Consider the following 25,395-nt stretch of genomic DNA (forward strand, 5'->3'; position numbering starts at 1 on the left):
ACGCTGATGATATGGCAATTATTGCCATATCAGATGGTGCAATAATGGTTCTATGTCTTGCGGTGTACGGTGCTTACTACCTTTGCTCAATATTATCTTGGGTCTTGAAAATTTACTTCAAAAATGTGAATTAAGATCAGTAACTTAAAACATTATTATCTTTACTTCAAGATGAAATTCTGGTCCTTCGGTATTCTTGAATCCTTCACAAATACCCATTAAAAGAAAGGTAAAATATATTTTATTTGGGTGACATTGTCTGTCGTTGAGCAATCATATTTAAAAAAAAAAAGAGTTGAATTTTTTTGATCTCGTGGGACAACTTATCAATAAAAAAAATTGAAGCCATATGACAACATTGTTAATAAAACCTACGTCAATGTATGAGATCCATCATTCATTTAACGCAATTTATTGAACATGGTCATAAATAATGGAGGTTTTGCAATAAAATATTTTGCGAATGATCATCAACACCCATTTTTATTTAGAATCAGACCTTAATATTCCATTTGTAAAATATATAGGAATATTATATAAGAGTATATGCCACAATCGCCTTTTAATTCTTTTATTCTCGCCTTATAATTTTCTAAATAAGTCATCTGAGACGACCTTTAAGACATCTGAAATTTTCAGTAATTCTGCTGTCTACCTAACAATTGCCAGTTATAAAATGATTAAGACTGGATTGTATTTCTATACAACTTTACTTCCATTTATTTTAACTTTCTCAATTCTAACATCAGCATCGATAACGTTCGTATGATTAAGTATCACAAGGATACGATTATGATAACATATTTTTATTTTTCTGAGTTAAATTCACATACTTATTAATGAGATTTTTCAACCAAAAATTACAAATTCTAAAGGAAGTTAATTTTGGATTCGCTTCTTCGAGTAAGCATTTCTGTGTACATCTATGTTTAACATCATATCTAATGGTTTTATAGTAATATTATTTAATAGTTTCAACATTTAAATTTATATATATATATTTAAATGGTGATAGTTTTTAGAGAAAATTAAGTAATTAAAAATTGAAATGAAATTGTAAAGTAATTTTAAGCACATGTATGGAATAAGAAAATAATATGTAGAAGTAATATCGTTTTATGAAATTTATTTTTATTTTACGTAACATACAAGAAATTTGAGCTTATTTATAAAAAAAAAGTTATATAATGCAATTGAAAGAAAAATATAAATTTAATTTTCAATAGACAGCAAAAAAAATCTGTGATAATTTTCTAAATGTTAAAACACAGCTTATGTTGTTGAGCTTTATTTCAGTAAATTGTTATGATTTTAATTTTTAGCCATGAATTACATTGTAATGTTATTTGGAACAACCAAATAACATTTAATGAAAATTGGATTCTAATGTAAGTTATGCAGCTGTAGTCTAACTTAAATCTCAAAATAATAATTTGAAGTTAATCTACGTTACAAAGTTTCATTAAATCATATAACCATGTAATATGAAGAGTTTATAGTAATTTGTACTAATTTTTGTAAAAACATTTAAAACACGTATCAGTAGTGATTTTCTGCTGCTGTATGAGTATATTATTAATTATTTTAAGCATACAATCCTTTTTTTCATTAAATAGTGAATATTATTTTTTATAAATAATTAATAATAAACTTTTAACAAAGTTTGGGGAAAAACACTTCGCTATTTAAAAAAATAACTTGACAGCTTAAAATGATAATTTTACGTAAAAATTTCAATGCTTGAAGGCTAATTGTATTTAACAAAGAAAAACCAAGAAAACGTTTTCTATTATCAGTGTTATTTATTGTTTTAACAAATATGGATTTTTTTTATAATTAACAAAGATTATAAACAGGTAATAACACTTTTAAAACAATATTTAATGTGATCATGTATTTTCATTGTAGTACATTTTTTAGTTGTATGTCATGTTCATATTAAGATATTAAATTGCAGTATTACGAGGAAATTAAGCATTCACTAATAAGTTTAAAGAATATTAAAGCCTACATTAAAAAAAAAATGTTTTGTTTAAGGATTGAAAAGTACTAGACAACCATAGGTAATAACAAATTCATAAAAAACCTAGCCTAGAATTTGTTTGATTTTTTGATTTCCGAATGAAGTAACCGATGAAGACCTTACTAATTTCTTCTGTATCTTTTGCAAAATAAATTTATTTATATTATCAGGATTTTCAAGATTAGAAGTGAAAAATATTTTGATCATTGGGATTAAAATGATACTTGTCACTTGATAAGGACTATAAATGACTGGCTTGACACATGACACAATGAATTATTGAACTTAAACTAAAATAGTTTGCAAAATCTGTAAAAAATATTAATAAATAATGACATAATTGAAATATAGAAAAATTCCTTAATGCTTAAATAGCTTATGTTGTTAAAAGCTTTACTCCATTCATTAAAGAACTTAAGCAAATTCTAACATATTAGTCAAGAGCTCTCTGGTAGCCGACTGAGTTTTTCAAGGAATGTTATCAAGACAAATATGAGGATTTTCACTTGAATTTTGTGTTTCTTTCTGATGATCTAAGACAAGTTTAATTTTTGTTACTATTTTCGGTTACTTATTTGCTTGTTCTTTTGTGCGAGTAACGTTTCTGAAGTATTTAAGTAAAATGGTATCTTAATACTTACCGTATTTACCAATACCCCTTTCACAATACCATTTTGCTAAATTCGACTAAATTATTAAAATTCCAATAAATATAAAAAGACCAATAAATTCCTATTGTAAAGTAAAGGGAAGTCACTTCATGTTTTGATACTCCAATCTGCTCGCATTGTTGCCGTGAATAGCATAGGAACCGACTAAATACAGTATTAAAAGTAATTTTTTCAATATATTAATGGGTTTTCGTTTTCCAGCCATTTTTAGTGGTGCCTTTGTTAAGAAATTTCTAGAAATTAACAATATCGGATAACCTATTCATTTACCCTTAAATTTTGTTTATTTATTTGATTTTTTGTCTCGGCAGCGCAAAAACTTTATCAAGATTTTTTTGTAAGCTCTGAGTTAGAAGAGAGGCCAACTGGTTTGCAACGTTTTCAATTTTCAGGTAAATACCGGTCAAGATATTTGTGTAACAGTCAGTCTTATGCATAAAAGAAACTTATTTTTTATTAATATTTTCAGCATATAGTACATAATGATTTTTCATATATATTATATAGGCGGTTTTGTTTACTACAGGATGTGCGAACTTTTGTTTTAAATTATTCGCATTTTTTATATATTATCGTGACTGTAGAGTTCAACTTTTTTTAAATGCGTTCAAAAATGTACAATGATTTTCTGTAATCACTGCACAAAATAACCATAAAAAAATATGTTAATATTATATCAATCAATCAGTTAATTTTTAACTGTTTTTATCATACACCATCTTAAATCCATAAATACATATTAAAGGAAAGAACTGTACAATCTACGTTGAAAACAATGGTGATAACCTTAAGAAATCATCGATTAATTTATTAAGTCTTCTTTATTACAATTAAATTTAGTTATTTTAAAAGTCTTCACTTATGTAACTGTATGCGATACAATGAAAAAAAGTTAAAATCTAAATGTTCAATTTTATCACAATAAAATGTTTTATGGTACAGTTATTATTATTTGATGTCATCTGAAGACAAGATAAAATGAAATTATTAGTAGATTTATTCTTCTTTGATATATTCCAGACACAGCAGCAGGAGCAGCAGCAATTGAATTTTCTTTTAAATGTCCTCTGTTATTTGACCCTGAATTGTACCTTTTTGTTGTTTCACCCAATCCTGAAAAAAATATTTCATAAAGTTGTAAATATTCGGAAGAAATCAATAGAATTTTTCTAAAAATGTAATACTACAAATTATTTTCTAAAGTTTAATATTCTTCATTTATTCATATATTTTGGTAAAATTGAAAGGTAAACATAAATATAAAACTTATAACATCACCAAATTTATAATGAGGTTACAAAAACAGTCATAATAATTCCTGTCATCATAACAATAATAATAATGACGTAATTATTTTTTTAAACTAATTAAAATAAAAAAAATAAAACTGTTAAGTCCATTCATTCTTGAGAGTACAATCAAAATACCCTGTTAAGAGTACACAATTTTTCTTCAGTTGTATCAATTTTACATTAAGAAAAAAACCTTATAACTTATGCAGAATGTAATAATTATATTCCCTTTTGTCTTTCTGTGTAAATGGTTTTACAAACACAGTTTTAAGGAAGCATCCCAAACCCCGTAGGGGAAGATACTTAACTTGTGTGGGTTTCGGTCGCCACGCCCCCCCCCCACATTTATTAGCCAGGATGGGCTTTAACAGAAGTCGTCTTTTTATCGCATAATAAACTACCATTGTCAAGATGGTGCTACACAATGGGCAAACATTCCCTCAACCAACCATGAACAATCATGCCCTCAGTAGTGCAGTCACCATCCCGCCAACAGCAATAGTGCTTCTCATTCATAAACCGTCCTCGTCAATACGGCGCTACATCTCTCCGGGCATGGATTACTATACCCTCGGTAGTGCAGTCGCCGGCCCGCCGACAGCAATTCTGCTACTTTACTTCCAAAAATACTTCAAACTAACCGAGGCTCGATGCCAATGTGCCTACCTCCGGCCAATCAACTGTCCAGCCGGATGCTAGCCACCCGGGGTACTATTCTACTTATACTCTCTCAGCTGATCTGCACAATGCGAAGAAACGGAAGAAGTCAGCCACTATGGTACATTCTCTGCGAGTGTTCCAATTCACCCATAGATCCAGAAAGGAATTTACTCTCTCAAGCTCCATAACTTTGGTACGTTCAGCCTCGTACCTGGGACAGACATAAAGAACATGGTTATTCACGGTATCATCGACCCTACAGTTCGGGTAGAGGCCCGAATCGACCAAACCAAACCTAGCCAAACTTTCCCTAAAGGCACCATCTCTAGAGAGAAATTGTTTTATATACCGATTGGGGGAAACCTACCTAATCGCTTGCAAACCTCTAACATCTGAGAATATACCATGCGAATATTGACAGTAGAAGATTAATTTCACCTAACTTACCAAGATTCTAAATCTTTGTCTTCAATCTCTCGCATTGGCCCAGAAGTTATATTTCCTTCTTAGAAATATAACGCTTGCTACGTTTTGTAGCTAGGATATTAATTGGTTTCGTGCCGGCAATAAGTCTGCCTCTCGCGAGACAATTGTGTAGCCCCCGACAACAACTAACAGAAGAAGACGCTGGGCTCGTAATAAAATATTCCTATAACATTGAAATTGCAGATGATGAGCCCAGACGGGCGCAGCGTTCAACATTATGGCCTTACAAAGATGGCCTTGTAAATAATCCGCATGGTACGGAAATTCAACCCCCAATCGGGATAGACGACGTTACGAACACCAAAGAAAATATCAACAGACTTCCTTGCGACAAAATGTAGGTGCTGCTTGAATTGAAGTTTCTCATCGAGAATTACACCCAGATACTTTTTTAACAGTAACATTCCTAATGGGAATACCGTCCATCACGACTCGCGGGTGACGAGTCGCGGCTAGACGGCCTTTCAGAAACATCATAGTGGTTTTCTTTGCACTCACTGAAAACCATCCTATGCTCAAGATTCCACAACCTTAGTACCTTACATGCCTGGGTCGCTCTGAATTCTATCTCATTCCACGAATTTCCCCCAACCAGCAGCAAACAATCGTCGGCATATGCGACGACGCGGCTGCCACCGGGTAATCTCAACCGCAACTGAGAGTTGAATTTGACAATGCAAATGAGCGGACCTAAAACACTGTCTGGTGGATAACTTTTTGACAGAGGCTTCCGAACCGCTGTCACAAAGGACGACAGTTCTGTTGCTGAAATAGCTTGAGAGTGTCTCTATTTCATTTTGCGTGCAACCACGCTGCTGTAACTGAAACAACGCAGAGGGCTACCACAAGTTATTGCAGGCCCTGGATATTTCCAAAAGAGGCCAAGTACATATTGGCATTCACTGGCTGAAGCTATTTCTGTCACCCTATGAATAGCGTTCTCTGTGTCCTTGCCAGAGCGAAAACCATAATTGGTCGTCCATTAGCAAACGATTTGAATTTAATCAACAATTAATGCGGAGGTACAGGACCTATTCGAAAACCTTACCTACTACAGGCAAGAGCGTCAGAAAGCGGTAAGAAGAACTTTCAGTGAGGTCTTTGTCACCAACTTTGAAGAGCAATTTAAACTCACCACGTTTCCAACACGCTGGGAAATGTCCAGAAAATGCATTCTATTAAAAACCGTAGTCAAGGAGCATAGAATCACTGGAAACGTGCGAACGAGGAGTTCCACCGTGATACAATCAAATCCAAGAACTTTATTCCTAGCCAGAATACAGATCATTTGACGGTCTTCCGCCTCAGTATTTTCAGAAGACAAATTCTTGGAGAGAAAACCTACGATTTCCCTGCGAAAACGTTGGTGATAAGAGGTTTCACCAACCTCAGTATCATCTGGAAGCAGATTGTTCATCAGAAGACTGAGGACACGATCTTTGTCTATAACAACTCCATCCTGGGTCGAGAGAGCCGACAGAAGAATGTATTTTTTCTTCTTATGACAAAGTACTCTATAGACGACACCCAATGGGTCTTTATTTTCCTGCTCTTGAACAAATGAGCGCTAGGTGAAAAGAGCGCGAGGTAGGTGAGTAGGTGAGCGCCTCACCTTATGAAAATACTCGGTCCTTTTCCGATGATTGTCCGCAAGCAAAACTGCACGCCGATCAGGATCACTCTCACGCTGAGCGGCTCTACTGAGCCGGCCCGCAGTTTGCTTCATCGCGTTCAGGTTATGAGTCCACCATCCAGCTGCTATTTCTCGATGTGTGCCTCTGGGGATCGACTTTTCAGCGGCTTCAACTACTGAAGATGAAAAATTCTCTTCCAAGTTGTCTAAAGGGAACTCGTCCAGACTTTTATCAAAAACTTGAAGCCTGGCCGCAGGAAAATTTGAAAACGAAGGCCAATCCGCCCGCCTATGCGGTAAGCGCCCCTGCTGAACATAACGCAGACATCACGCAGCCCGCCTACCAACTCAAAAATTATTAGTCGATGTTCATTCTCGCAATCATCGTCTACTAACCAGTTTAGAATCCTACCAAGGATATTCTTCCAATGGTAACATCAATGTTCGTACCACGGAAAGTCCTCCGCAATTCAACTGTAGCGGCGAATGTAGACAATTCACCGGCTACATTAAAAACATAAAAATGATGCTGCGCGATGAAACCTTTAATCACTTCGCGTCATCAATTCGCATCATCCGTGATCCCACTGTGACAAAGAGGCGATTTAGCATTCGCATAAACACCTATAAGAACCCGCAACAAGCCTGAAAATTCTATCTCACCTTTCAAAATCCTGTTCTGTGGGATACCTGTACTGAAAGAACGAACTAACGACAACAAGATTCAAACCATCCACGGTAGGGTTGCAACGACGTGATGGGTGTCAGAGGCCTGCCGTATGAAAACACTGAAGACGTCCTGTACAGTACGGCGGATTTACTATCACCAACGAAACATTTGCTCCAGTCTTTGAAACCTAGCAGAACACTCTTGACCATGTAAGGGTAGCAGGAAAACATCGAGGCTCCACTTTTCGACAACTTCATCCAACTCAACTTGGACTATATAGGCACCCTGGGCAATAAGTTGGTCGAACCTAACCATCAATAGAGTTAAAATAAATCTCAACTGCTCTCTTCTAACAACCGCACTCCTCGATATTCACGGAGTGCCTATGACTATTGCACAACTTCTTACAGTTGACGCTAGTCGAAGCCTCTTTTTTCTGCGGACAGTCGTCACGCTTGTGGTCCTCCTCACCACAATGCGCGCAGACCGACGCTTACTAACATAATTTAACCCTATGGCCAAAGCGACAAATTTGAAGGATCGTTGCAGGTCAAGGTATTCCTTGACGCGGCAGGATGAAATATCCAGAAAGATTCTACCCATCGGCAAGAACTTCTTGAAGAGACCAGCGCCTAATTCCAATACCCCATGATACCGAGCTGCATCCCGCTTCCCTGACTTGAAGACAAGTCTACACTCCTTTTTGAACGCGGCCTCGTCCAAATCGGTATTCTGTTCCCTAAGCAAGGCCAGAACCTCCTCATTGGTCAATGTCATTAATTATGACCAGGGGCTGAGAACTATGCTTGGGTTCCACCTTGACCTCAAGCTTCTTTATTGCAGGAGAGTCCTGGATGACTTGGACCGTCTTCTTGTTGTCCGCAACGACGACTAGACACTTGGTGGTCTCCTTGTTATCCCTAATACTCTTCCGGCTACCGTAAAGGGCCGCCTGGAAGATTACTCTGGTGAGCACTTGATTTGGATGAACCCTCCGTCTTGTTAACAAACAAGACTTCGGGTTTCTTGGCCCGACTGGGTTCCCGCTTACTACGTAATACCTCCGCATAGCGCCTGGGCTGTGCTGAAGCTAGAGACCAAAGTCTCGTATCCTTCTGCCACAGCAGAGAGTGCTTCCTTAATTCTCGCTATGCGAGGAAGAACCGTCTTCTTTGCACCTGAGCATACGCTGCCAGGGAGCTCCAAGAATTCGATGAGATAGTCCAGGTCTCCCTGGGCTGCCTTAACCAGAAGGGCAAAACTGCTTGGTCAGCCCGTTGCTTTTTTGAACACCTACACTACTTGATTTGGTTTACCTTGGGTGGGTAACCGTGTATCCATATACGATGTCCCCTCCTCCGACGAGGTCGAAGGAACAGGCTCCGTCTTCCTCTTCCGCCTAGACTTCTTTACTTAGGTGAATTCTGACATGGCCGGAGATTTCCTAGCCTAATTTGTCATTAAGGAGACGCTCGCTGTCTTGGATCTGGAAAATTGAGAAAGCCCACTGGTGTTTCGACTGCCCGCAGCGAGCCACGTGCACTTGAAGACAGTAAGTATTCTCCTGTCACTCTTCGTATCTCTTAGCCGCTTCTGTATCAGTTATAAAACTACGGATTACAACTCTCGTTCTTAGAAGAACGCGAGAGGACAAAAGGGAGTTTCCTTTTCTCGTGACGGGGACTTACGACCAGAAATCGTTGCCACCACTTTGCCGTGGTCAGGCGGGTACAGGTTTGCAGAAATCTGTGCTTTATATCACAAAGAAGGGAAAATTAAGAGTCTAAATTGAGTGATGCTTAAGAGCAGCCGCAGTATACAAACAGAAACGCCTCGAACTGTCGGAGTTACACAAGTTACCGACAGCCAAAACACTAAATGCAAACCAAATAGCTAAAAAAATCTCTGGCAACGCATCAAGGGACCAGAGGTATTTTAACATAGCTCCCCGCTCACCGTCCTGATGGGCTTTAACATGAGTCGTCTCATTGACCATCAACTGTTTACACCTCAAAGTAATGAGCCAACCCTCGGTTGGGATGTCACCGATGTGAATGTCTCGGTAGGCACTCACATCGGTGTTTTTTAAACTCAGCTTTTGCCTTCGCTGCATGCCTCATCCGGACATCTTGCATGTCCGACATCGTAGCCCTCTAAACTAGCTAACCGAATTTGCGGATGCACAAACCCCGCGCCTAGCTCTACATTTATTGAGCCAATTTCTGTGAATGTCTCTAGAATAGAGGCAAATTAACTACATCGCACCACCAAATGTTGATCGCAACAACTACATTTAGACCTACTTCACTTAGAGAAGTAGTTTTAGTTCAAACTCCAGACCTAGGTTATTTAGTTCAGACTCTGGTCTGGTCTACCAGGGAGAGGCGGACTGATTGCCCACTCCCACTCAGCTCCATCACAGAGTCCCGCGTGACATTCACTTCGTAACCATCGTCGAGGTGCACCTCACGGCTGCATAGTGTCCCATGTCCTCGGCAGCGCAGCCGCCATCCCGCCGACAGTATCGTCTGCTCTTCAAAATCTGCCCTCGTCAGAATGCCGGCACACCTCACGGCTGCATGGCATCCCATGCCCATCGGTAGTACGGTCGCCGTTCCGCCAGCAGCTTTTCAGTAAAAAATAAACCACATTCTATCTAACCGCTGCTCGACGGGGAAGCCAACGCGCCTGCCTCCGGCCAATTAACTGTCCAGGAGGTCCATAGACGCCCGGGATCCTATTCTATCTATACTCTCTCAGTAGTCCTACTGAGCGCGAGGAAACGAAGGAAGCCAGCCATAATGGCCCATTCTCTGCGAGCCTTCCAGTTGACTCGCAGATCAAGATACTCTCTCTAGTTCTCTGACAACTCTGGTATGTTCAACTACGAACAGGGGACAGACGTAAAGGACATGGCCCACAGTGTCATCAACTTTACAGTCGCGGCACAAGCCCGACTCTAGCAAACCAAACCTAACCAACCTATCCCTAAACGCACCATGTCCGGAAAGGAATTGCGTTGAGTACCTATTGGTAGAAACCCAACTAATTGCCCGAAACTGCCTAACATTGGGAAAAATATCATGCGTGTACCGACCAGTAGAAAAATTGTTCCACCTAACCTGCCTAGAGTCAACACCTTGGTCTTCAATTTCCTACAAACAAAGCAGACAAAATTTGGGTAAAATTATCCAGAAGTTCCAATATATTGAATTTTTGCTCATTTCTCAAATTATCGACTATTTCAAGAGCTTGCGTCCTTCCTTTTTGACTGACATTATCTTTCTTTAATGCACAAGTTAATTACCATACTTCATTCGCTGTGTTGGTAATTCAGTATTTATTCTTCTTACTCATCATGGAGTCACGAAAAACTGCTAATCATTCTTTGAAACATTACTAATAACTTGAACCTGTTCATAAAAATACAGTACTGAAGGCTGCTGAAATATACAACAGGAAATGAAAGTTTTTCAAGAATGTAATGTCAGTGACTTTCCTTCTCAAGCAGGGGTATTTTTTGAACAAGAGATTAGAAACTTTCAATGAGCCATACCCAATAGATCAAACAGCAATTTTCATTAGCGTTAGCGATCATTTTCTTCAAATAATTCAGCTAAGACAGTTTGCGTTATTCTTGCTCTCCAATTCAAGTTCCATAGTCACATCCTTTCATGCATTATTCATTACTTCGCGTAGTATTCCGATAGTAGTAAAGATAAATTATTCCACTAATCTAAAACATTCCGCATGATGATTTCATTTTTTCCTAGTCAGATATTTCTAACATCATAAATAATTGTTCTTGTTTTTTTCTTTACATCCGTCCTTGCCATCCTCACCCGGATACCAATCGCAATGGATGCAGGAATGTCTTCCAAATTTCTAATAGACAGCGTATCTGTTTCCTGCTCTTTGACCATAATCTGAGCTAAATCACAGCTGCACTCATAAAACACAGTGACAATACTTGAATCACATCAGTTGTCGTCCGAGTGAACGATTGGTCCGAAATATGATTTCCTGTTTTAATAGAAATTCAGCAAACAGGTAATCGCAGCTTAAGCTTGAGACCATAAGAAACGTTCTTACACTATTTAGGACCACTATTAACCTCAGCCGCAAAAAAATTCATTCATAGTGTTTTTTCTGCTTATTATACGGCTACTCGAGAATGCAATTTACAATTAGATCCCAGAATTTGTTTTCTTGTTCTAATCATATAGAAATTTTCTTTACCTGTTTGGATTTGATGCAATATAAAATATGTTGTAATTCGTTTTTGTCAGAACGATTTAATAGGCTTCATCTGAATCAATTTTGAAATATTCTGAAATATGCTGGTTGGGTACACATTGAGGAGGAATGTTACTTCATAAAAATTGTTTTTATTCCGAGCGGGTCATTAAGTTGATGTAAGAAACATTATTTATGATAAAAATTGGGTAAATGCTTATGTATTGCATAAAATTAGTGAGTTACTTTTCCCAGGGTAGTTTCTATTTTTAAAATAATTACGATTAAATATTTTTTTTATTTGAATTATTTAAAAATAAGAAACCTTTATATGCAAAAATATATATTCTCTATGTTTCACATCGGCTTAAAACGAGTACGACTTCCTTATGCATGAGTATTTAGTTCATAAATTATTCTCCGACTTATCGCCGGATATACTTTATTTTCATTCAATAAAACAGGTGAAAATTACTCCTGATCACGGCCTTCTGTATGAATCTTGTTTTAATTCTTTCATTAAAATAAATAGCTATTTATTTTTAATGTAAAAATACAAACCATAAAAATAATTGTAAACAGTGCAATAAAAAAGGAAAATAATTTTTGTTCATAGTTCAGTCTTAACAATATTATCAACATACACAGTACTTAATTTTACGAATCGTCATACAAAATTTAACCTGATACTGTAAAATATTCGTGCAATGGAATTCACTTACTTCTTTGACATCAACATACTTTATATATTATGTTGATTTTAACAACTACTTTTTTTTTAACTGGGTGTACAATATTTAATAGAAAATTTAATTTTTTAATACATTATTAGAAATATTTGTTATTTATAATTTTTATTGCTCTTAGCGTGATTAAAGAACTTGCGGTAAACCAAATATTAAATCTTATTTATTATCTTTATGAGGCCACCTTCGTTGTTACTTCCTTTCTTTAGATAGTCTTTAAATAGTTTCTGGTTCAAAAAAACATGCGGCTTTGTTTATTTGGTTTTTATTAACTTTAAACAGTAATTTTTTTAAATTATAACATTAATAAATATTATTAAATTATTAATAAATCAATAATTAAGTTTTTTATGTAGCTTAAAATAAAACGTATCAAAATTACACATTCGGAATAGGTGTATTGTATGTATGAAAATATTGTGTACTCGTATTTAATGTATGAGGAAAAGTGTTGGATATACAATACAGAAAATATATTTTTGTATAAATAACTTATAGGAACATAATACTACATCCTTATGATACTGAAGGTAACGCAACACGAATTTTTTTATTTTCTGATTCAGTATTCAGATATTTGATAGTCCTACCAGCTGATGCCGAGTACTTACAATAATTCTACTGCCGTTCTAGGTTTCTGCAGAACACTGAATGGAATTCACATCATTTCCATACCCTCAACGCAGTTAAACTTCCCGGATACCTACTTCTCGTTCTACATTAATTAAAGGTAATACGAGTAGACAAACAAAATCAACTATTATTATTATTTCGTCAAATATGACTTTATAATAAAAAAAACTACATAATGAAATAATAAGCACTACTTAATCGGGTACGTTCACAACAACGGAATTTTAGAGAAGAGAAAAATTGAGGAAATTAAAGTAGGATTTGTTGAGATAGTTCAACAATTCAGTAGTTGAAACATTAATGGTAGAATAAGGCTTCTCAATTTACACAGACGTGTGTATATAACAGTATCCAAATAAACGTTGTCGGCTAAACAAACTAAACGTAACCAGTCGATGCAATTTGTGGCCTTAAAATTTCTTCTTATTGGTCTCTTAATATAAAGATCGCCTTATCCTACGAAATATTAGTGGAAAAAACAGTGCGTATTGTTTAAGTTGAATGGAGTGTAAGGTGTATAGAGCATAGACTTGGTTAGTTAAACTTTTTATATCAAGCTGGACTGTTAATATATTTGATAATTTTTTTTATTTTTCTAAATACATAAGGAACCTATGGTTAGTGCTCTGTTATTATGGTTATTTCTTTAATAATCGATTGTTATCTATTTAAATTTTACATTCTGCTTTTATGATTATTTTTAGGTGTTAATTCCGTTACCTCTGATTAATTCCGTTACTGCTGATGATTATTTTAACAGTTCAAAAAACCATTTGACTGCCGATTGGTATTTATTTTGAAGGGTTTCAAAATAAGATTTATCTTTCTTTTACAAAATAAAGGTTTCATCATCCTACATTATTATTGCATTTTAATAATGTGCATAAGTAAAATAAATGTATTATTTTTTTGGGGTTTTTTAGGGGCGAAAAACATTTTTGGTGTTAGTTAACTCTTACATCCTAGATCTATCTATTACATATTACTGTCAAAATTATTTTTTAATGGTTATTGAATTAAAATATAAATGAAAATTCGTTTATCATAAAACCACAATAATTAAACCATTCGCGCTACCTTGATTAAATAAAAAAATAAGTAAGAATTAAAATAAGGAAATATTAACAGCACATACACACACACACACACACATATATATATTATATTTATACTCGTATATTCATACACAAAATTGGAAACAGTTCTTGGGCAATACATGTTACTTTAAATATACAATAAATGTCAAATTTGTATTTTCAGTTTTAACATAAAACGTTCTTGCCAATACTTCTATTTAGATATAAGAAACAAATGATAAGAACACAATAAAATTAAAATCACCTTAAAAACTGGCTGAAAAATATGAGCATGTACATACTAAGATGTATGAATGCATTAAAATTTGACGTGTTGCATTTAGTAAATCTAATGTATAAATACGAAAGTTTGTGACGGTTCTGTCCGCTTGCAATCGTATCACGCGAGAACCAACCGACTTTCAAATTTTCAGGCACATTCATGTTACCCCGGGAAAGGTTTTAAGCTGTAGATTGAAGCCCAACTCCTTTCGGGGTGAAGATGTGAAACTTTGCTTTGGAAATCGACCTAATACCGTTTTTGATTTCGTTCTTTTACGTAAAAATAGACAATGCGTTTTATGACATACCCAATTTTCAGCTGTCTTCCTTGATCCCTAACCACGATAAAACCACTTCTTCAAAACTTTTAAAATGTTTTCATTGTAATAGCATCTACACGGACGATTTTCTCTCATATTTGCAATAAGCTACAACCTAAGTTCCCCATTAGCCTATTCAATTGGTGTACAAGAGTTTTGCTAATGTAGAATTTTAAATTATTCTTATGTATTTTTTTGTCGCTGAATATAAATATGACTTCAAAATTTTTCCTAAGGGTTCATCTTTTTTAATTGTCTTTGTTAAAAAATGAAGATTTTAAAAACGATTTATTTTCTGTTAAAAGGAACACGTAAATATTTGTTGCGAATCAATGTATACATAAATAACGTAATATTTGTAAATGGTTTAGAGTGAATAATTTTGAGAAGTGACCAGTGTAACTAATATGACATTGTTACTATCATTCCTTCAAGGAAAAATAGATTTATCACAGTAATGTGATTTAATTAATAGCCTTTTCTTATTGGAATCATAATTGATACCGTCATTTCAGACACTATTTTTACTGTGACATAACCCAGACCAGAGAATTAGTTCTGTTCTAGCTTTCATGCAAATAACATCGCGAATCAGGCCTTTTTTTATTCCTACATCTTTTAGTACAGATATGTGCGGCCTACCCTCTACTCCAGTTTCACTGCAGACCTTCCATTCACAGACAATACCACTATTGCACTGTTTACCAATTACATGGAAATCGTGGCTTTTGATGATGAACCAACTCAAGCCTTGACTAAGTTGCACTCTGGGTTAGATTTTCTAGCCGAGTGGTTGAAGAAATGGAAAATAAAGGTCAATCAAACGAAATGGACTCACATGACATTCATGATGAGAAGAGGTGACTGCCTAGGAAATGGTAACAGCTAGATATCAAATTTAAGGAGTTATACTGATTATTATGTAGGAGATCTCAACTACCTCTAACAAACTACTTTTGTAAAAAGTGATTCTAAAACTGGTTTGAACATATGGAATCAAAATCTGGGATATGGCATCTCTCAGTAACATAGAAATTATTCAGCGTTTCCAGAATAAATTTGTAAGAAGCATTACACATAAACTATGGTTCGTACGGAATAATGAAATTCATGAATATTTAGGATTATCTTGTGTTTGAGAGGAAGTTGATTGATTTGCAAATAACAAAATAAGCCATAACAACCAAATTAACTATCTAGCTTTTAACCACTTAGAGAATGGGAAATATGGGATGATTAAAGCAGGTACTTGTATTGGACCTTGGAACCTAAAGGTGATACAGTATTTAGGAAGAGGCCTCTCTTAAGTTGTGCATCATCAAAGTTTTTTTTTTATGTTTATGATGATTTATATTTCTAATATTATTTGTTCCTTTGTTACTATTTTTTCCTTTTATGTTGTAGTTTTATTCGCAGTACTGGAAATTATTACGATTTTTATTTTCTCACTTTGTTTATTTCTTACTTTCTTCATTACTGGCTGAAATTAATCAATGCTTATGCTACCTCTGATTTATTGCTGATGTGTAGAATGTATCTAATTAAGATGTTTCAAGGGAAATTCCTTTAGAACGTGGGTTATTGTCATGAAATTTACTTATGGTTTCTAATCTACAAATGCGGATTGTCATCCATCAGAAACTTGGAGCTTAGAAGAAAATGTTGACAATAAAGAAGTCTATGAAGATTTAGTAACTAAAGAAAAAGGGCAATAAACCTCAAAAAATTACTCAAGCAGAATTGAATGATATGGTTAAGATTATTTAAAATGTAGTCAGAGTTACTGATATCAAGGTTAAAATGGCTGGAACCTCCTCAAAAATGGCAGTGAAATATGTTTTTCCATTCAGTCAGAAAGAATTTCAGCATATTTTTTCAATGCAATGATGTTAATCCTTTATTGGATTTACAAGGACATTACCTCCTACCCAATGAAGATAGATATTTCTTAAAGAAGTTTGAAACCATCCTCCTTCGCAATGGAAATGAGAAATCTTCAACTCCTCTTGCTTATGCAGCACAAATGATGAATTTTTAATGATAAACACAGTATCAAAAGCATTCTTGTGCCATATGTACAGACTTAAAGGTGGGTGCCATTTTATTATTACTGCAGCACATTTGTATTAAGTACTGTTGTTTTTTATACAAGTGAGACAGTAGAGAAAGGAAATGTCATTACAATAAAGATACTGGCCAAAGAAAGAAACAATCATAGCTGTGAAAAAAATTATGTGTTAAGTTTTTGCGAATCTGAAGAATGTATATCTTCCACCATTACACATAAAAAAGATTTGTCAAAGCAGTGGATCAGTGGTTTCTTATACCTCAGACTAATTTTCCCAGGATCAAAATCAAAGAACCACAGATATAAAAGCTAATGAAGGATTTAGAATTTGAGAGGTGTTTGAATGAATGTTAGTAAGTAGCATGGGTAACATTTCAAAATAATGTTAAATCATTCTGATGCTAAAGAAAGGCTGAGACCTATGTAGAATTTGTGAGTGAACTTCTTGATAACTACAAAAAATTGAGCTGGTTTCTGTTTCTAAAAATACACATGTTGTATTCACATTTGGAGTTTTGTCCACCAAATCTTGGTAGTGTAATTGATGAGAATGGTGAATGCTTTCACCAGCATTTACAAATGATGAAAACATGCTACCAGAGAAAATGAAGTCCAAATATGCTTTCCAATTACTGCTAGAAACTGAAAAGAGACATTCAAGAGGCTGAATACAAAGAAAAATAAGAAAGGTATGTTTGATAAGATAATCAGTGTTCTTAATTACTATCTGTGAATCAGTGCTTCAATGTAGAATTAATATAACAAAGTTGGTTTTGTGATTCAACAGTACTCTTAGATATATTAAATTTAACAGTTATAAAATATTATCAGTAAATTATTTTTTTAATGAATCTATATTATTGGTAAACGTGATACTGAATGAATTAAGCTGACAGATTCTCCGTTTTTTATAGACAAATGTGTCCCGTTTGAGGATTTGCATATTGATTTGAGGATGTGATAATACAAATTTTTAAATACTATACGTTGCAGAGAAGATTATGACGATTATGTATCTGTAACTACAATAAAAGAAAGGAAAGCTTAATTGAGAGATATTATTAATAAGAGATGGAGAAAAAAAATTTATTATATTAACTTCTTAAATGTAAGATAAAAACAACCTATTAGGATTGCAAGAAACATGTTAAGAGATTGAATCTAAGAAGAAGCAACATGAAAAGGTTTGTTAGTCTATGAAGCAAAATGTAACTGAAAACTAGAAAATGTTCTTCAGATTTAATATATGTTTTGTAAGAGAATGATTACTTTAATCAAGTAGTGGAAAATTCATAGATTTACAGGTAAATAAACAACTAGAGTTTAAACAAAAATTAATTTATTTGTTATGAAAAAATGATGTAGTGCAAAATGAAAAGTTTAATACCATTGAACGTTTTGTAATAGTATGTGTGCCAATTTAGAAAATACTAGAGCCATAAAGGGAAAATTAGGTAAATGTCAGTTCATCAAAGTAAGAGTAACTTCAGAAATGGTTGGAGAAAATATGTTGTTGGGAGTCTTAAAGTTTTTCTTGATAAATAAAACGAATATCAAAATGGGTAGGACATAATCATTTTGTTAGTATGTACGAAAGATATTTGACATAGTATGTGAATGTCTGACTCACTTTAATGTCTTAACCCCATTAACATGGAGTTTTAAGAAGGAAAAGATCAATAAAATTAGGGTGATTGTGTATACAAAGTATTACCAGATTTGGAATACAGTTATAAATCATGTAAGTGAACTGTATAATAGAATTAATATAAATGTATTAATTAAAATTTTTTGATGTTAGTAAATATTGATGTTACTACCATCAATGTTAGTAAATTGTGTCAATTTGTTTCAAGAATAGTCTTAGTGTGTAATTGAACACTGGTGACTGACTGTCTTCAAGTTCATATTTCTATTCACAGAATCTTCGTTTATATTTTAGCAGTTTGTCAACGATGAAACAAATTCACGTACAGTTACATGTAAGGTAGGCAATAGCCTACCAAAAAGCCTACCTTTTTATAAACATATAAATTAACTTCTGGTCAACATAATGCATGTGCAGAAGACATCAGCTAAGCTTGAATATCCATCGCGCATATGACTATATGCTATACAGAATAAAATTGTCATTTTATTCTGTATCGCTTGAGTAATAAGTGGTGAAATGTTGAGGCGTTTTTGCGGTTCCCGCCATTTGCGAGGTACTTAATGTTCGTAAAAATTGAAGAATTCGCCAGTTACTCAACACTTCAAAAAATATTGATGAACTCGCAGATGTTGCGACCAAAGTACCCACTTTGGTCGCAACATTCTTTGAAGCGGAAATAATCAAGCTGATTTCACGATTCAAGTGCTTAAATTTGGGCCGGGACTATGGTAAGAAATAATATAAATATTTAAATTTAGGACCTAGTAAATTAAAAGCAATTTTTTTTTATTTCTGTTAGTCGGATAATTTATAAACAGTCCTAGTATATATCACTTATAAATAATATAAAGCTCCAATTTACAAATGGTGGCGGATTATAGAGTTATTTTGAATAGTTATATTAACTTAAAAAGAAATGGATAGATTTAAAGTAAATTTACCCAGGGAAAAACTATTTTTCTTATTACACGGTTATCATAGGTTTTACGTATTTATTTGAATTTGTGATTACTTTCAGTTGTACTATGAGAAACTTGATAATTCTGTTGAATTTTCATAATTATGCATGTTTACTATAATGTATGTTTACTTTGGAATTTATATATTTATTAATTTTAACCAGTCTTTGGCAGCAAAATTATTCAATAAATAATGGGAGAATATTAAATATAGATGTAGTACTCGTATAAGTTTCATAGCGAGATTCAGCGATATCAGTTTTGCGTAATATAAAATTAATTCTTTTGATTAAAATACACATTGCATTGTGCGGATAAATTATAGAGCTAAATCATTACTCATTGTTCACGTGACTTATTTGTACGAAAGTTGAAGCAGCAATTTGTTTCAGAATTATAGTTAAATAGATATGTAGTAAATATTTATTTATATTTGAATTAAGCAAACAAGATAAGCTTGTATGCGCTTGTAAGACGAGTAGAATTAATTATTTTGCTCATATGTAGAGAATTTCTGGTGAGGAATAATATAGAGAAAGCTTTGGAATTCATATCCTTTACTAGTCGTGAGTCATCAGCAATAACGGAAAAATGCAAAACTAGTAATAAAAAGGAGTGTTTCAATTAGATACACGTATTAAAGTTTTTTAATACGCGGTTTGAAGGTAAACGCTGAAAATATTGAAATGTACAATTGCACTTTAATCTACATAGATGAACCAACACAGATTCCTTTCAGCAAAAATATATTTGGAAGAATATTAATTTGCTAGACAAATAGCAAAAATTTTCAATTGAAATTTTTTACATTACCTCATCTGCATGAGATATAACGAATTTAATAAACTTAAAAAAATGGAATCTCGCTTTGTAAAATAACTATATAAGGCTGGGCAAAGTATAAATTTAGTCTAGAATGGTGCTGTAAAATTAAAGAAATAGCTTATCTATAAAATATCATACAATAAAACATATTCTAAAATATTTTTGGCGACGCCCACAAAAAAATGACGATTCTCTCTGAATGTCGGTACTGTAATAAACCTAAACAATATATTATTTAGATATTTTTTCCATTGAATAGCGTGGAAGAAAGTGATGAAGCTTTAAAATTATCAATTTAATTATTTAACATTATACATGCAACTGTCAAAACACCGGAGACCATTTTAAACAAAACATCTTTCGGAGATAAACAACAATATCTTCTTCAAAGGAGTTATCGATTAGCGCTGTTGTAAAAATATTCAGTTAAATTAAAATTGTAGGTAAATTGAAACATTCAAGGAAAAAGTATGGTATTTTTCGATCAGTATAGTTTGTTGTTTTAATATTTGTTTTTGTCAATTTTTTAAAATTTTAGATTGCATACTGGTGAAGCCTCTTGAATTCTTGGATTTGAATTTTTATATGTAACATTTGCATATTGCGGTGAATATGTTTGTTTGTGTGTACTGTTTCTCTATGAATTCTTTACCTAGATAATTAATTTAACTGTTTTAAATTAATTTCATAAGAAAATTTATGAACATTTTAGAATTCAAAACAATTGTTTTGCATCAATAGTAGAAAGTAGGAGAAGTTGTACTCGACTTACCGTTCATAAAACCATTTTATGCCAACCCATCAGAGTTAGGTAAGTTTTTATATTTTCTTTATTCTATTATTTTATCTTTAATATTTTATCAACTTTGTCTGTGATGTTAGTTTTGGGTTTTATTTTGCCTTCTTGGCTTGTTTTTTTTTTTTTTTTTTTTTTTTGTCTTCAGTCATTTGACTGGTTTGATGCAGCTCTCCAAGATTCCCTATCTAGTGCTAGTCGTTTCATTTCAGTATACCCTCTACATCCTACATCCCCAACAATTTGTTTTACAAACTCCAAACGTGGCCTGCCTACACAATTTTTCCCTTCTACCTGTCCTTCCAATATTAAAGCTACTATTCCAGGATGCCTTAGTATGTGGCCTATAAGTCTGTCTCTTCTTTTAACTATATTTTTCCAAATGCTTCTTTCTTCATCTATTTGCCGCAATACCTCTTCATTTGTCACTTTATCCACCCATCTGATTTTTAACATTCTCCTATAGCACCACATTTCAAAAGCTTCTAATCTTTTCTTCTCAGATACTCCGATTGTCCAAGTTTCACTTCCATATAAAGCGACACTCCAAACATATACTTTCAAAAATCTTTTCCTGACATTTAAATTAATTTTTGATGTAAACAAATTATATTTCCTACTGAAGGCTCGTTTAGCTTGTGCTATTCGGCATTTTATATCGCTCCTGCTTCGTCCATCTTTAGTAATTTTACTTCCCAAATAACAAAATTCTTCTACCTCCATAATCTTTTCTCCTCCTGTTTTCACATTCAGTGGTCCATCTTTGTTATTTCTACTACATTTCATTACTTTTGTTTTGTTCTTGTTTATTTTCATGCGATAGTTCTTGCGTAGGACTTCATCTATGCCGTTCATTGTTTATTCTAAATCCTTTTTACTCTCGGCTAGAATTACTATATCATCAGCAAATCGTAGCATCTTTATCTTTTCACCTTGTACTGTTACTCCGAATCTAAATTGTTCTTTAACATCATTAACTGCTAGTTCCATGTAAAGATTAAAAAGTAACGGAGATAGGGAACATCCTTGTCGGACTCCCTTTCTTATTAGGGCTTCTTTCTTATGTTCTTCAATTGTTATTGTTGCTGTTTGGTTTCTGTACATGTTAGCAATTGTTCTTCTATCTCTGTATTTGAACCCTAATTTTTTTAAAATGCTGAACATTTTATTCCAATCTACGTTATCGAAAGCCTTTTCTAGGTCTATAAACGCCAAGTATGTCGGTTTGTTTTTCTTTAATCTTCCTTCTACTATTAATCTGAGGCCTAAAATTGCTTCCCTTGTCCCTATACTTTTCCTGAAACCAAATTGGTCTTCTCCTAACACTTCTTCCACTCTCCTCTCAATTCTTCTGTATAAAATTCTAGTTAAGATTTTTGATGCATGACTAGTTAAACTAATTGTTCTATATTCTTCACATTTATCTGCCCCTGCTTTCTTTGGTATCATAACTATAACACTTTTTTTGAAGTCTGACGGAAATTCCCCTTTTTCATAAATATTACACACCAGTTTGTATAATCTATCAATCGCTTCCTCACCTGCACTGCGCAGTAATTCTACAGGTATTCCGTCTATTCCAGGAGCCTTTCTGCCATTTAAATCTTTTAATGCTCTCTTAAATTCAGATCTCAGTATTGTTTCTCCCATTTCATCCTCCTCAACTTCCTCTTCTTCCTCTATAACACCATTTTCTAATTCATTTCCTCCGTATAACTCTTCAATATATTCCACCCATCTATCGACTTTACCTTTCGTATTATATATTGGTGTACCATCTTTGTTTAACACATTATTAGATTTTAATTTATGTACCCCAAAATTTTCCTTAACTTTCCTGTATGCTCCGTCTATTTTACCAATGTCCATTTCTCTTTCCACTTCTGAACACTTTTCTTTAATCCACTCTTCTTTCGCCAGTTTGCACTTCCTATTTATAACATTTCTTAATTGCCGATAGTTCCTTTTACTTTCTTCATCATTAGCATTCTTATATTTTCTACGTTCATCCATCAGCTGCAATATATCGTCTGAAACCCAAGGTTTTCTACCAGTTCTCTTTATTCCGCCTAAGTTTGCTTCTGGTGATTTAAGAATTTCCTTTTTAACATTCTCCCATTCTTCTTCTACATTTTCTACCTTATCTTTTTTACTCAGACCTCTTGCGATGTCCTCCTCAAAAATCTTCTTTACCTCCTCTTCCTCAAGCTTCTCTAAATTCCACCGATTCATCTGACAACTTTTCTTCAGGTTTTTAAACCCAAATCTACATTTCATTATCACCAAATTATGGTCGCTATCAATGTCTGCTCCAGGGTAAGTTTTGCAGTCAACGAGTTGATTTCTAAATCTTTGCTTAACCATGATATAATCTATCTGATACCTTGCAGTATCGCCTGGCTTTTTCCAAGTGTATATTCTTCTATTATGATTTTTAAATTGGGTGTTGGCAATTACTAAATTATACTTCGTGCAAAACTCTATAAGTCGGTCCCCTCTTTCATTCCTTTTGCCTAACCCGTATTCACCCACTATATTTTCTTCCTTGCCTTTTCCAATGCTTGCATTCCAATCTCCAACTATTATTAAATTTTCATCTCCTTTTACGTGTTTAATTGCTTCATCAATCTCTTCGTATACACACTCTACCTCATCATCATCATGGGCGCTTGTAGGCATATAAACGTTAACAATCGTTGTCGGTTTAGGTTTTGATTTTATCCTTATTACAATGATTCTATCGCTATGCGTTTTGAAATACTCCACTCTCCTCCCTATCTTCTTGTTCATCACGAAACCTACTCCTGCCTGCCCATTATTTGACGCTGAGTTAATTACTCTAAAGTCACCTGACCAAAAGTCGCCTTCCTCTTCCCACCGAACCTCACTAATTCCTACTATATCCACATTCACTTGTTTTAGAAGGCTTGTTTTAGAAAATTTTTATTATATGATTAATATTACGTTTACACCTTGTATAGCTTATTATTTTGGAGTTATATTACCCTTTTAATAATAACCACCGGGCGATGATAACGCCCAAGCGTTTTTCGCCCACAAACAACCAAAAAAAAAAATAAAATAAAATAAAATAAAACCATTTTGGTAACAGTTATCTAAAAATTTGGTTTTCAATTACGAAAAAAATAATATAATTCTGCCTATCACAAACACAAGTCGAAGATCTACTACATTTTTACAAACTTTGGAATTAGTTTCACGTTAGAGATTTTCCTTGTTTTAGAAAAACGTGGAGCATGAAGGCTCCTGTTATAAAATATATTGAAATCAGGAGCAGTTACTTCTTCAATATATTTAATAATAAAATCTAGATATTCCTTTTAATACATTAGCAGAATAAGAATGTACAGTTACCTTACTTTTGATTACTTGAACAAACTTTAAAGTGTAAATCACTAAATACGTGGAGTGTGCGATGTTATTACTTATTTCTACAGGGTCCTGATGTATAGACTCAAAGATTTCCCGGAAATGGAAACAGAACTCAGTGCCAACAGACACTAATTTATTTTTATCGATTGAAGACCAAGTGTTGCTTTAAGTGTATTGGTTAAAGTACTTTAAAAAATAAGTTCGATTTGTAAATAATCAATTTGAGTAGTATGTACACATGAGTTTACTTTTTTTAATTTTACGTTATTATTTCTTTCTCGCTTTTATTTTTATTTCATTACGAGAATTACAAAATACAACATATTTTATACACATATTCAGTTAGTGTTGTGTATTATCGTTAATTAATTAATACCTTTCTTTTTTTGTCTCTTTTTCATTTAATATTCTTATTTACATCAGTTTTGATTACAAATATGTGGAGTATATCGGTATATACCTTTTGAATGTGTTATAATTCTAAAGAGATTTCAGTTTCTTAAAAAATTTTAATTTTTTTCTGATAAAATTAAGGGTTGATTTTTTTTATTTACCTTAAGCCAGTAAAAGATTAAAATAACTTGAACAATTAAAAAAAAAATGGCAAAGGTTTTACTTTATTAATTACATGAAACAATATCTATAGTGAGCTATAAAGAAGCGCATTAATGTGCTTATTTAGAATATATGATCCATCTTTTCTTATGACTGTGATGCTAGTAAAGCATGTGAGATAAAAGAGAAAGCGATCAGTATTTTCACTCTCAAGATAATGATGATAGCTATACAGTCAATCGCTGGGGTGAGCAGAGTGAAGTTGTCACTTGTAGAGTTGGATAAGTAGCAGATCAATGAGCTTGAATATGCAACAATGCATTCAATTCACTAAAGAGGGCTGCAGGAAACCGCTTTACTATCCAATTTGCCAACTAAGTCGGGTTGGGAATACTTGTTAACATAAAAAATTGATGAGCC

The 25,395-nt window shown here is 33.7% G+C and overlaps 1 protein-coding gene across 1 annotated transcript in view; it reads right to left on the minus strand.

Annotated features, from left to right (window-relative positions):
- Window positions 1-3,563: 3,563 nt before the first annotated feature.
- The window catches only part of LOC142329654 (lachesin-like), a 415,510-nt gene continuing 393,678 nt past the window's right edge, over window positions 3,564-25,395 (minus strand). Inside the window, exon 9 of the mRNA XM_075374331.1 lies at window positions 3,564-3,807. Coding sequence (XP_075230446.1) covers window positions 3,653-3,807 — 155 coding nt within the window. The 3' untranslated portion in view covers window positions 3,564-3,652. The remainder of the gene's footprint in view (window positions 3,808-25,395) is intronic.

Source organism: Lycorma delicatula, chromosome 1 (assembly GCF_047948215.1).
Source record: "Lycorma delicatula isolate Av1 chromosome 1, ASM4794821v1, whole genome shotgun sequence".
NCBI lineage: Eukaryota > Metazoa > Arthropoda > Insecta > Hemiptera > Fulgoridae > Lycorma > Lycorma delicatula.